Here is a 13,850-nt window from a genome sequence, read left to right as displayed (position 1 = left end):
TTTGGAACACCGCCAATCTTGTTAGCACTGGAAAGCATAGAAATGCGTACTACGAACGCTGGCAATCTTGTGAGCACAGGAAAGCGTGATAGATAACAGAAAAATATTTAAGAACTGTTCTAGGTTAATTTGAGAAAAATACACCGAGCGTCTCTGTGTTTCGCTCCCATGCGCATGAAATAACTTCTTTTAACTTCTGAGACTCTCCTGAAACGGAAACGGGGAAAATTGCAAGCTTGCGGATTGCTAAAGCAGGTAAGCCCCACACTATTTTTGAAGAACCTTATTTACCGTTGGAAAAAGAACTGACATGTATTATGTGTGGAGAAAAAGCTGCTAAGCAGCTCGACCTGCCGCCGCCGCCCCCCCGAAAGACACAGCCACTCATAGAATTATTGAAATGGCGGATGATACCAAAACTACGCTGATAGAGCGCGTTAAGATGAGCAGATGCTTTTCACTGCAATTAGAGGAGTCTGTACATGTCGTCGATTCGGCCAATTTGCTCGTTTAAGTTAGATACGAGTCTGAGGGCATGTCCCATGAGGACTTTCTGTTCTGTAAACCGCTACCAACAGGAACTACAGGAGAGCACATATTTCAGTTTCTGAATTAATTTATTGAAGAGAATGGCATCGGCTGGATAAAATGCGTCGGAGTTTGTACAGACGGTGCTAGAGAGATGACAAGCCGACACAGCGGTGTAGGTGCACGAATTAGAGAGGTTGCTCCAGAAATGAATGGACGCGTTGCAGCATCCACCGCGAGACCTTTGCCGTCAAGAAAATGCCTGATGATTTAAAATCTGTTAGACTCTGTTGTGAATTGTATGAAGGCTCGAAAAATGAATTCACATCTGCTTTGCTCGACTAAACAGGCTCACCCCTCTCACAGAAATGGTGCTTTTTTATTGTTTATTTTTAATTGTTGTTGTTCCTGTTGTCATTCTGTAAATCGCTTTGAGAAGCCACGTTTAAAGGCGCTATATCAATTAAAGTGTTTTATTATTATTATTATTATTATTATGTGTGTAAGAGTGTTTGTGCACGTGTGCTCATGTTGGTCATTGAGAATTTCTGGGGTTCCTAGGAGAAGATGACTTGTAGGTGGTACTTGGATGCTTTGGTTTTATCAGGGGTGGTACTTGGATACTTGGTCCAAAAAGTTTGAGAACATTCTGTCATCTCCGGATATTTAAACTCACGCTTTGCCCGCGACAGTGACTGGCTCTTGATGCAGAACAACCTGTTTCCGAGATAGTGAAAATCGCTGTGCAGTTTTATTAGGTAATTATTTTTTATACATTCATATAAAATATCATTAATATCAATAAAGAGGTATGTAGATTCTAAATGGTTTCAAATAACCGTGACAATAGTTACAACTAAATTGTTCCCCGACTACTTATTTACATACAGTATGTAATATTGTGTACTTTGAGTATACGATATTGTTTTCCCTCGTACTTTTTGGTAATTGAGTCTTAAAAATATATTTTTAGTAACCGTACAGTCACTTTAATCCTGAATATACTGGATGTAACCTTTTTATAACAAACTGGATACTGTGACTTGTTTTCTAAAAAATGTGTTGCAGTCGCTTTTTTTGTGAAAGCTATAAATCGCCACAGAACCCTCCAGTTTAATGAACAGTAACTTGATCGTACACAGTATGTATGAGGTATGCATAATAAACTGACATTGTTTTCCAACTTTTCTTTGTATAACATTCTTTTCACTAAAGTGTGGGTAATTTACGCTAAACCAATCGGTTACACAGTTCTACGTCTGGGATGATAAAATACCAGTTAACCTGAATGAGTACACAGCTGGTCAGTGCAGAGTAGTGCTATATTGATTGATGTGGTCAGCAAAAATTTTGATTAGTGATTGAAGTAGTAGTATTTGTAGTAGTAGTAGCTGTTGTGTTATAAATATTAATAAGAAGATGTACAACAACAAGTAGCACTACCCAAGTCTTGCTGTGGGCCAGTTAAAAAAAAGTGTATGAAGAATCCAAATTAATCAAGCAGTCAATCTGTCTTTAGTGTGCTTTAGCGCTTTTGGCAACATTCTACCGCAGCGCACTTTACAGAATTAATTACTGTGGCAGTTAATTGCCATCCCCGGAGTGACGAGACTGGGGTGCATTCATTACCATCCACCTTGGACAATCTGTGTTCTCTTGGGTCTGTTGTTACAGGACAGAACATCACTCACAAACTCACATAAACGTCACTTTGAATGGTCCTCGTTTCCCAAAATGTATTTAAGTATTCATGGAAATTATGTTTTGACTAAATTACAAAATTACTGTATGATCTTGCGGTATTTTTTTAGGTCTTAATTTCAGTGTTGTTGTTGTTTTTTTCCCTCAACAAATATCCGTTGACAACATTTATTATATATTCTTATTATATAATTGCATAACTTTTGGAAAACTCAGACTATACAGTACGTTAGTGACTACAGTATGTTCATTCATTCTTGAAGACACTGAAAATGCGCAACTGGGTTATTAACAACCGCGCTGTTTCTTTAAAGCGGGCGGCGTGTGCGTGTTCCTTTAACATGCGGCTCCCAGCCGCTGTCCACAGAGGGTGGTGCTGAAACTGAAGAATCGCGTTCTCTACAGCACTTGCAGCCATTTTATAGAAAACCAGCACAACAATGTCATGAAATAACATCACCTGGACCGACAAGGCGTCCATTTCGACCCCAGAATTAAACGCCACGCCATGGTGAAGAGGAAGAGCCTCGATGATGCCGATCAAGAATGTGGGAGAGGAATTCCTTTCCCTATACAGACCTTTCTCTGGAGACAGACCAGGTTAGAGATGGAACTGAATGATAACAGGTGTTCAATTTACGTAACCACGGTTAGAATGCTTTCAGGAGGTCCTTTGCGATTGAAAGCGACTAAGTCAATTATCTCTCATACTTACAAAACGTAATAAAATAAAAGCAAGTATCATTATTACAAGATGAAAAGCTATTGGATAGGAGTAATTAGAGAGATCGTGAAAATGCATGAGCGAATGAAGTCCATGTGCCTTTTTATTTTATTTAAAGCAATCAGTTTTGTCTCGCTTTTAATTAACTGTTAAGTATCATCAGACAATTTTGTCCGTGTCTGCACCTTTATATGACCAACACGGGCGGTTTAAACAGTCAATGAAGCTGGCCTGCTCTGGCAAACAGAATTTAATTAAAAATGACTGCATCTGACATTTCATACTCACCGTGAGATTTTAATTTGTATTGTGCGGTGTATTGTGACACCTGAGGTGATCGTCGTCGAGCCGAGCAAAATTAAACGTCTTGTGGTTATTGAAGGATATATGTAGATACATTTTCTCTGTTTATATTTTAATTAAAATATGTCTACGAACAGTATTTTGGATATTGAAAACCTTTTTATATCATGATGACTGTTTATGGATAGCAAGCACTTATTTTCTACAATAATAAAATGATCGTAATGATTTAAAAGTCACGTCTAATTTCTCGTACTTCTTACAGTGCGTTTCTGAGGCCAAAGTTAGGAAAGCAGTATGAAGCCTCCTGCGTGGTAGGTAATGGATTCAGTGAAAATGTCGCTGATTAAAGAAGGAAATCGTCAGTTTCAGCCATGTGTATCTGAGAACGACCAATATTGAACTAATACATATCCAGGTGATCTGCATAGTATGTGGACTGCAGTCTTTGTAATACAAGTGACATTGTAATTTATCATTGTTTAACAATGTTGCCAGGAATTGTACTCACATATTTTTGTGGACATTATTAGGTGTTTTTAAGTCTGCATATTGAGGTTTTAAGTCTGCTAAGTGTTAAGAGAAGTGGAAAAAAGGCATTGTTAGCAAAAACTAATATTTAATTTTTACCTGGATTGTTATATAGAACCTAATTTATGTACTGAAACTACTACATGCATAACCCTTTGTACTGTCAGATTATATCCTCTTCTCACTGTTCTATAAATGCAGATTGTAGATTGTGGTTCAAAGGTACTTCTAAAAATAACATGTAGGTGTGATTTGATTTATAATCCCCTGACAAGGTTTATAATCCCTGGAAGTGTATTCAGGCAGGGAACACAATCTTTGTGTTAATACAAAATAACTATGGCTTGCACTCCCTAAAATAATGTTACCTTTTTTCTCTTGTCGTGTGTGAGTCTAATAATAGTAATAATAATAATTCCTTATGCTTATATAATGCTTTTCTGGAAACTCAATTCAAGACATTTTACATGTAATGGGACTCCCCTCCATCACCACCAATATGTATCCCCACCTGGATGATGTAACAGCAGCCAGAGTGTGCCAGTACACTCCCCACACACTAGCTATCAATGGGGAAGAGAACAGAATGATCAAGCAAGTTCAGAGATGGGGATTATTGGTAAGGGCCAATTCGGCCAGGATACTGGAGTTCCAGCACTACTCTTTTCAAGAAACACCCTGGGATTTTCAATGACCACAGAGAGTCTAGACCTTGGCTTTATGTATCACCCAAAGGATGGTGCCTTTTTACAGTAAAGTGTCCCCATCACTATAGTGGGGCATTAGGACCCAAACAGACCACAGGGTGAGCGCCCCCTGCTGGCCCCACTAACACCTCTTCCAGCAGCAACCTTAGTTTTTCCCCAGAGGTCTCTCATCCAGGTACTGACCAGGCTCACAGCTGCTCAGCTTTAGTGGGTTGAAAGTTAGGAGTTGAAGGGTGATATAGCTGCTGGCGGTCTGTAGAGGGTCAATCTATTTCTTTAATTTTGTACTTCATTTGATTGTGCTCAACACTTATACTGTATATTGTATAGTGGCAGGACTCTTGTTCCCCTCCATTTCCCTGCATCAGTGATGCAGTTTGCTTTCTTTGCTGTTGCAGTCCTTCGAACGTGTGCTGGTGGAGAACAAGCTGCACGGTCTGTCTCCTGCTCTCTCAGAAGCCATCCAGAGCATCTCTCGCTGGGAACTAGTACAGGCTGCACTGCCCCATGTACTACACTGCACTGCCATCCTGCTCTCCAACAGAAATAAGCTAGGTAAATCAGGGCTCTACTCCTGAACACCCCATCTTTCAGCAAAACAGCAGCCATATATGAAAAGTAGGCAAATCCAGTATGCAGATGGCCTCATTATTTACTTTTAATTAATCTAAGGCAGATATTTTTAAAAAAATAATGCGTTGTGCAGGATCAATTAAAACAGAAAGGCAAGACTTACTAAAATTCTAGAAAAAATAGTTGTTGTAAAATAATCTGTTTTTATTTACAACCATTAAACATATTAAAAAAATAGGTTACTTGTCCACTGGTGATCAAGACAAATAATTTAACAAACTATAATTGGAGCAGTAGTCTAGTTAAGACAACTTGTTTTGTTTAGAAACACAATCTACCTGTTCTACAAACTCTAGGTATCTTTAAATCAACATTTTCCAAAGACCAGAAAAGTACAGTACAAAAACCCCAGCAACAGATGTAAGCAGTTAAATAAATTAAACAACCCCAATAAGACGCAAAAGAGATTCACAGAGCCCCCAGTGACAAACCGATGTGTTTAATGTGTGCATGACAGGTCACCAGGACAAGCTGGGCGTGGCAGAAACCAAGCTGCTCCACACCCTGCACTGGATGCTGCTGGAGGCGGCACAGGAATGCAATCACGACACTGGGTATGGCATAGGTGGGGGCCAGGGTTCTGGCTGGTCTGGGAGTAGCAGTGTTTTCATCCACCAGCTGGAGAACCAGGGTTCCCCTGGCCGGCCGGCCCACCACAGCAGCTCCCTGGAGGATGAGGAGCACACCAGGACCAAGTTCTTCCACAAGAGCATGGCCACTGTGGAGCTCTTTGTGTTCCTCTTTGCTCCACTTGTCAACAGGATCAAGGTCTGCTTTAATATTTTAAAGTTGATTTTTATGTCAAAATCATAATAATATCATATTAATAGCATTGCAAGGATAATAATAATCTAACTTAAGAAACATTGCAAAGAGCAAAGTCATATTTGTCATTAATAATTCAAGTCCAGAAAACATGGGGTTCCCATTTATAATTCACACCCCTGTGTGTATTGTAAATCCTCCTTTGGATTTACATCCTGTAATTTGCCATGAGGTTTTGGCACGTCAGAGGGGAAATTTATGAATATTCCTCTAGAGCCTACAGTCCTTCAGACCCATTGATTTCTGTTAGTGAACATCCATCTTGAACATGCATCTTGAACATCCATCGGTCTGGAGACTGATATGACCATTTCAGAACATTTTGTCTGCAGTGAACCATTCTTTTGTCAGTTTCGATGTCTGCTTTGGAACATTCTTGTGCTGGAAAGTCCATTTTTGGCCAAGCTTGAACTTCTTTGCAGAAAGAATCAGGTGTCTTTCAGAAAAGTCCTGGTATGTATTCCAGTTAATAATTTCCCCTGTCATGATGGAGGAACCCTATCTAGGACCCCTAGATGCATAACTGTTCCAAAACATATTAGACTCACAATATTTCACAGTGTACATGAAAGTTTTCTCAACATAAGCTTTATCTATTCACACATAACGCTGATGAGCATATCCAAACAGCTCCATTTTCATTTCATCTGACCATAAGACTGTTTTGAATTGACATTCAACTGGTACTTGTCGTGTTGGAGTTGCCTGTGTGTGCAGGTCACCCTCAGAAGAGCCTTCTGCCTTGCAACCCAGGCATCAATGCCATATTGATGCAGGTGAAGATTACTTGTTTCACAGCAGTGGTGGTAAGATTCACTTGTGACCAACCCGCCAGGAAGAGGATACTATACAAGTAGCCTTAAATGTCTCAATAACGGACACTACAGTAGAAAGCGGTAGATTCAGATTTTGTCAACTGTTTTATACAGTAGCCTCAACACGTGGAGGTCAATGACATTCTTCCTGCAGTCTTCAAAGAGTGATGTGACCTTTACCATGGTGATGCATGCTAATACTGATTGTTTTGCCTTCTTTTAATGTTTTACACCTCAGGAATCTTTGAGAGGCCCCTGTTTCTGGAGGCCATTGCACTTCCAAAGCACAGATGTTGCTATAGATTTGTTTTTGCTGGATTTTATTTACAGGGATACTTAGAGGTACTGTACCTCTTATTTTCAATTAATTATTCCGCATGAGAGGGTGGTTGGTTCAGACAAGATGGAGATTCTTGTCTAAACTACATTCCCCAGAAGGCTGAGGCTTCCAGTGTTAGGTACCCCTTGTCTGAAATCAGAGGGCACATCCTCTAATATACAAATAGTTCCAGGGGGGTAGAGGGAAGCATGGACTATGCATGGAAGATGGACTAAATTGTGAAACTTATTACAGACATGTGAGTTTTGAAATCCAAGACATACTGTAGTTTTAGTTTTGGAGCCAGTAAGCAGCTTAGCTGCCTGGTTGAGCTTATAGGGAGCGATCATGAAGCCGTCTAGTTAGAAGCTCAAAGAGGAGCTTAGGTTTTTGTATTTTGGAATTTATTTTACCTTGCATTGTAAATAAAAAAAACACGTTATCTTTACCTTAAGGCTTCTGTGTGTCTGGTTTGCCTAGATGTACAGTACCAACATTCCTTCTTTTGACACCCCACTTCAGGTTTTGTTACATTTATGACTTTAAGATTTTGCTTTGCTCTTTGCAATGCTTATTTGATTACTGAATAACATTAGAATTTATTGAGAGCCTTTTCATCTGTAACTCATTGAGATGTATAGGATTTCTTGTTAATATTTCATTGGAGGTTTGAATATATCCAGAAGGTGTTGTGTATTATGACAGTTATGACATTTGATGATTCTCTACTGATTTCTGATATATTATTTGGTATGTATTTATTAATTTGAAATGATTTAGTGGAAGCCTTTATCTAAGGTTACTTACCATTGGTGCAATATAAAGATTTATAGATTTAGTTAATTGTTGAAAGTCCTCAAAGCAGATTATTGTGTTAATTTTTGGAAAATTAGTACATCTACTGATCCTGCTGTTTTTCTGCAGGAGTCTGATCTCACGTTCCGGCTGGCCAGTGGCCTTGTGATCTGGCAGCCTATGTGGGAACACCGGCAGCCCGATGTTCCTGCGTTCTCTGCCCTCATCAAGCCTCTCAGGAACATTGTGACAGGTGAGGATCCTGTAAGCCATTGCATTCATAAACCACTTTCCATCCCAAAAGACCCAACAGCACTGAAGGGCAGCACCCAGCCATGGAATTCTGCCAGTATTTCAGTGTTAACACCCTGTGAGAGGGCAGCGAGTTGAGACAAAATGGGAATTCTTGTCTGGACCACATTCCCCCGAGTGCTGTGGGGAATAAGCTGCTGTCCTGAGTCTCCTGACCTGTTGGTGCCAGTCAGTTGGTCATTCATCATATTTATAAAGCAGGAATTTAAATTTAAAAAGCAGGAAATGGAGGCTTCCAACTGTATCTATCCGAAGACTGAAGGCAGATCTGCATAACAGCGAGGGAGGGAGACCAATTAAACTTCCTGTTTTATGACACCCTGCACCAATGTGTGTCACAGAACCTTGCACCTTAAAATTGCCATGGGATTCTTAATCTCCATTACAATGGTGTACCATACTATACCATTGTTCTTTGAAATACTAAGTGAAAGGAAAGAGATCCAGCTACTAGTTAGCCATCCTTCTACCCATCCTTGAAGGTCTCTCAATCCAGTACTGACCAGATTTGCTTAGCTTCTGAGATGTGATGAGACCACGATACGAGTTGGTCATACACTTCTGTCATAAACCATCCTGTATGATCCATAATGCACACAAGTTACTGACACAGACAAGAGTGGAAGCTCTGTCGTACCAAATTAAATATTTGTGCTTTACATTTTGCTGTGTTATTGATGTACAGTCTAATTCCTAAATTTCATGTTACGCTACAATATGCTACAATAAAATGAGGATCACTGCCTGTGCATTTCCTTAAATCTGTTTGTATTTTCTTTTAGCCAAAAGAAACTCTCCATCAAACAACCAGAGGAGCCCATGTGAATCTATCAACCCTGGCTCTGCGGTAGGTACTGTATTTCAACACAGAACATCAAAGACACCTCCTGAAAGACAGGTATTGATGATACGTTTGAGATTTCAGGCTGCTTCGAAGTCTTGCTACCTCATCTGATTTTTGGAGAAAGAATATGTCCTTTATTTTTTATGTTTAAGGCTTTGTTAACATGTTTTACAGTTAGAGGCATACAAATATATGTAGTCATTATTCCACTACTTTTCATCCCAAAACCCCTTTCTGATGTCTTTACACTGACTGGTTATTTCTGTGCTGATTTTGTAAAGGGCTTCCAGGTGGTTTGTGAAACCACCCAATCAGATTCATCATCTCCAGGAGCAGGAGTGCAAAGCTGTCGTCGTGGCAACTCCCTGGAAGTAGGTGGACCTTCCCAGGCCGCAAGGGACAAAGGAGTCACACAGAACAAGTATGGCTCTCCTCTCAGCTCCGGCCACAGCTTGCTATACCATCTCTGCTTTCCCCTTCCATCTGAAGAAACCAAATGATTATATGGCACATATTAAAATGAACAACACTGACACATGGATAATACAAACATGTCATAGCACCGGGTGTAAACTGGTGATATAAACATATGTTTTGGTGCCTTGATTGTTTAGACAATGTATAGTTTGATGCAGAAGCTCGTGCCAAAATCTGATATTTGTACAACTGGTATGGAAGTGCTGAGAGAAACATCTCCAATTACACGGTTTTGATATGCTTCAAAATACTTTAATATGCAGTGTTTTGAATAGAATAATAAATGCTTATTATGCTATTTAGATAGAAATTACACTACTCCCCAGAATATGTTCTAGTGCAAGTAATTTATAGGGATAGAGTTACTGGTGTTTGGTCAGACTCAGACCCTTGGATATAGAAGGATGGCAAGCTTCATTTGAGCTCAATAAAAGCTGTTCATGTTTGATATCAATTGTTTTTGGTTGACTGCAGCAGTTGAATTATGTTCATTTACCGTATGTCCTCACTATGATTCATTTAATCTGGGTTTTCACAGATCTCTTGCCCCAGTCTGAACTCCTTCAGGGAGATGTGGATGCCAAACTTAATTTATTAAATATTTCTAAATATCCCAGTTAATCAAGTCAGATTTTTCCTCTTAAATAACTCTCTCTCTTCTACCTTCCTTTTAATAGTCAAAAACAAGCTGAAAAACTCTTATTATTAATAGGACGTGTTGTTGAAATGCTTTGTGTGTTCTGTAAACACTATTTTTAAGTGGAAAAGACAGTAAAGTCAATTAGTTTGCTCTAAAATTATATTTAGGGCTTGTGGTGTTCATTTGTAACCGATTAACACTGAAATAAACACCCCAAATAAACAAAAAAACTTTTGCAAAAAGATAATAAAATCATTTCTAGCCACTAGCCAGTGTCTAACCAGAGAAACACTACAAATAGGTAGTTTATACCAACTTCACTCCTTTCTCAGTACAGTGTTTAAGACAAATCTTTGACTTCCTTCATAACTTGCACTTGTGTAACGGTGTTTTGACTCCGTACATTATAAATCTTCATCCAAGAGCTACAGTATTGATCTCATTTAAAGCTCTCTTTGTTTTAAGTATTACACTCACATCAGAAGAATAGTATGCACGCTGTTGATTTTAAAACAGTAATTCATGAAGAAAATGCTTGGGCACACAAAAATGTCAGAAGACGGTGTCTGTGATCACAATTCACAGTGGAATACAAAGTAAAGAAGGTAGTATAGTGCTTCAATACTACTAAGTCACCATAAACATTGAGATGGTGTGGCAGGTCCCCCTAAACATTTAGTATGATGTTGGAGGACCTATGCATATTAACCCCTATAGGTAAAGTCTTACTAACCTATTTACTCTAAAAGGATAATTAAACTGTGGGGAATGGCAAAGCTAGACTATAGCTGGACCAACCCTGGTGTAATAACCATTCTGCCTTTGCTGGCTGTGTTTCCCTGTTGTCCAAAACCTGTCACAGGAGAGTGAACTGTGCTTCTCTGTTCCTAAACCTTAACCCGGGGAGAGAGAAACATGCTTCCTCCCTCTTAACTGAGTGGGAGGCAAGTAGGACAGTGGGTCACTTCCTTCTCTGACAGCTACGTTACTGCTAGTGCTTCACTGGTCTAGCAGACAACCCACGAGACTGGTCTTCCCATGCCTAGCTTGAATTAGAAACTATATTGGAAGACAGAAGATGCTTCTCGATTTGCGAACAGGATGCCTTACACAGAAAAGCAATTGTTTCACCAAGGCCATAGTGATCCCCAAAACATTAAATTGAACTCTTTACATCTGTTTTAACATGGCTAATAGGGACAAAGTCCTCATTACTTAGGACTACATACACATGTTTTGGGAGTGTCGTGTGTCTAAGTGCCTTTGGGTGCAAGTGACTAATCTGCTGAAGGATTTAGTTGCTGTGACTGCAATGATAATTCCTTACGTCCTCATTCTGAGGTCAAACTGCTGCCAAAAATCAACTTTGTGTGTATAGGTGGAGACGGAGATATGCTTTCATTTCACTTGGTTGCATTCGTTTACAGATATTGGTCTTATGAATGAAAGCATGCGTAGATTCTATTTTATTAGACCTGAACCTGAAATTACATGTTCAGATGTTTTTTTCTCATCTTCTGAATGTTTAATGAGCTTTCATATTCCCAAATGTGTAAGGTCCTGTTTTTGTATGTATAATATTTTGTTTTTTTTAATATGATATTTTTTAAAAAGGATTTTACAGTGCATTAAAAGTAAAGCAATGAAAAACAGACATTAAGGCAGCTGTGAACAAGAATAAACACTGAAAGGCAACTGAAGACAACGCTATCTACAACAGTTTTCCTAAGAAACCTCTCGTTGTAATTGCATTCTATTCTCACAAACAATAGTGGAAAACAGTTAAAATGTAGTAAAATAAATAATTGTGCTCACAAAGACCATGATCTGTGTGATTATGGTATTCAGGATTTACAGATGAAGTTGCTATGCGGTACAGCCTGATTAATGCTGTACACACTGCTTGGGAGAAGCTGTGCTCATCAGCGCCTGAGACAGGGGTGATGGCTGCTGGCACAGCCTGCTGCTGAGGCAGTTACCATGGAAACGATGGTGCAGAGAACTGATTAGGTAACCCTGCTTGGCCTGATGGAATTTGCATCTCCATTCCTTCCCTCAAATGTGACACTACAGTATGTTTGAGTTCTAAAACAGCCAAGTCACAGCACAGACTGAGCCACCAGACATTAAGCTCAAATATGAGCAATACTGTACATATTCTACTCAATATATAAATAATTGCATGTGCAATACATAAATATTAAGACGGGTTATATACCTCATTTGAAATCTGTAGCATTTTACCCTGATGAACGGCATTGAGCCTGGGTCATGTCACTGCACATGTGGGACCAGGATTCACCAATTCACAGTTGGCTGACTGCTAGTGAGGGCAGGGAGGGTCAGGTCAGCCAGGGTTCTGGGCAAACAGAGCAACCCCTGTGACCCCTCCAGGCACCTGCATGTTTGCAGGGCTGTCAATGAGGGACATACAGTGCCTATCCTCCAGTCTGTTTCCTGTGATCTGTTCAAAGGAAAGCAGATCAGAGGAATCTGCCTGCACTTCCTGATTCTTACTCTTAGTCCACTGGGTTCATTGCCATCAGCTGAGAGATGAAAAACAGAGAAATCGTGATTTCAAAATTGTGTAGGTATAAGACGCAAATAAATAGTTGGCAATTCCAAGCAAATAAAAATTGTGAACTTTGATATAAGTCACAGTGCAAAAATGAAACGGCTTTGGGAAAATTAAAGAGAATTAAGCCTTGTCTTCGTCCCTCAACTTCATGTAAAAATGAAACAACTGGAGAAGAATTAGAGAAAACTAAATCGGTGAATAGTTCACCACGTTTTCGAAAGCACATGCCGAAGCACTTAAACACCCCCATGCAATGAGAAAAGCAGACTGCTTTGTGTGTCTGCCTACTGTATAGAAATATACTAATCGGGAAACAAACTGTTCTTCAGAGCCACTTGCTTCACATACACTAGCTGCACAATATGTCGCTTTTCCCTGAAGAAGGTGCTGTTGTTTCAGAGCCCCCACAGCAGTGCCGGCAGCAGTGCCCCACGCCCAGCGTTCCCGCTACGGGACCTATTTCGACGTTGCCGTACTGCGCTGCCTGCTGCAGCCCCACTGGTCGGAGGAGGGGATCCACTGGGCCCTCATGTTCTACTTGCAGAGACTGAGGCAGATCCTGGAGGAGAAGCCCGAGCGCCCTCCTGATCCACTGCCCCCTGTGCTGCCCCGGCCGCGCAGTAGCTCCATGGTGGCCGCAGCTCCTTCCCTGGTCAATACGCACAAGACGCAGGTACAGCATCGCGGGTCCTAGCCAGTGTGTTGATTGGTTTAATATAGAGGGTAAAGACCAGTGTCTTCCCACAGTGGTTTGAAATCAAGATCCACCTTTGCAGGGAAATTGCATGTGTTTTTTCAATATATGATATCTAACTCCATAGAAAGGTGAAGTAGTCTTTCATGGACCATGACTGGAATGACTGGAGCTCTATCGAGAACAAAGCCGATTTAATTTAAGACAGTGATACTGGAGTACGTCTGAGTCATGGGAGTTTCCCCCGGTCTCCCTTTTTGAGAAGTGAGGACAGTCCACCAGATTACATCCGATGACAAGTCAAAACACAATTTGTAATGAGTAGGCAGTGTAATATCATAAATTTTATTCACCTGATGAAGTACGAAGTAGAAGTGCTTTTTGGCTCCAGCATAAGTAGTCCGAAAGATTACAACCTACAGGG

The 13,850-nt window shown here is 40.2% G+C and overlaps 1 protein-coding gene across 1 annotated transcript in view; it reads left to right on the top strand.

Moving 5' to 3' along the window:
* The first annotated feature begins 2,544 nt into the window (after positions 1-2,544).
* unc80 (unc-80 homolog (C. elegans)) overlaps positions 2,545-13,850 on the top strand; it is a 70,877-nt gene continuing 59,571 nt past the window's right edge. The window contains exons 1-8 of the mRNA XM_088931089.1: positions 2,545-2,829; positions 3,522-3,570; positions 4,893-5,049; positions 5,585-5,895; positions 8,011-8,134; positions 8,976-9,040; positions 9,319-9,458; positions 13,132-13,405. Coding sequence (XP_088787215.1) covers positions 2,738-2,829; positions 3,522-3,570; positions 4,893-5,049; positions 5,585-5,895; positions 8,011-8,134; positions 8,976-9,040; positions 9,319-9,458; positions 13,132-13,405 — 1,212 coding nt within the window. The 5' untranslated portion in view covers positions 2,545-2,737. The remainder of the gene's footprint in view (positions 2,830-3,521; positions 3,571-4,892; positions 5,050-5,584; positions 5,896-8,010; positions 8,135-8,975; positions 9,041-9,318; positions 9,459-13,131; positions 13,406-13,850) is intronic.

This window comes from Atractosteus spatula, chromosome 13, assembly GCF_055471065.1.
Source record: "Atractosteus spatula isolate fAtrSpa1 chromosome 13, fAtrSpa1.hap1, whole genome shotgun sequence".
NCBI classification, from domain to species: Eukaryota; Metazoa; Chordata; class Actinopteri; order Semionotiformes; family Lepisosteidae; genus Atractosteus; species Atractosteus spatula.
This window is presented reverse-complemented; position numbering and strand designations above follow the sequence as displayed.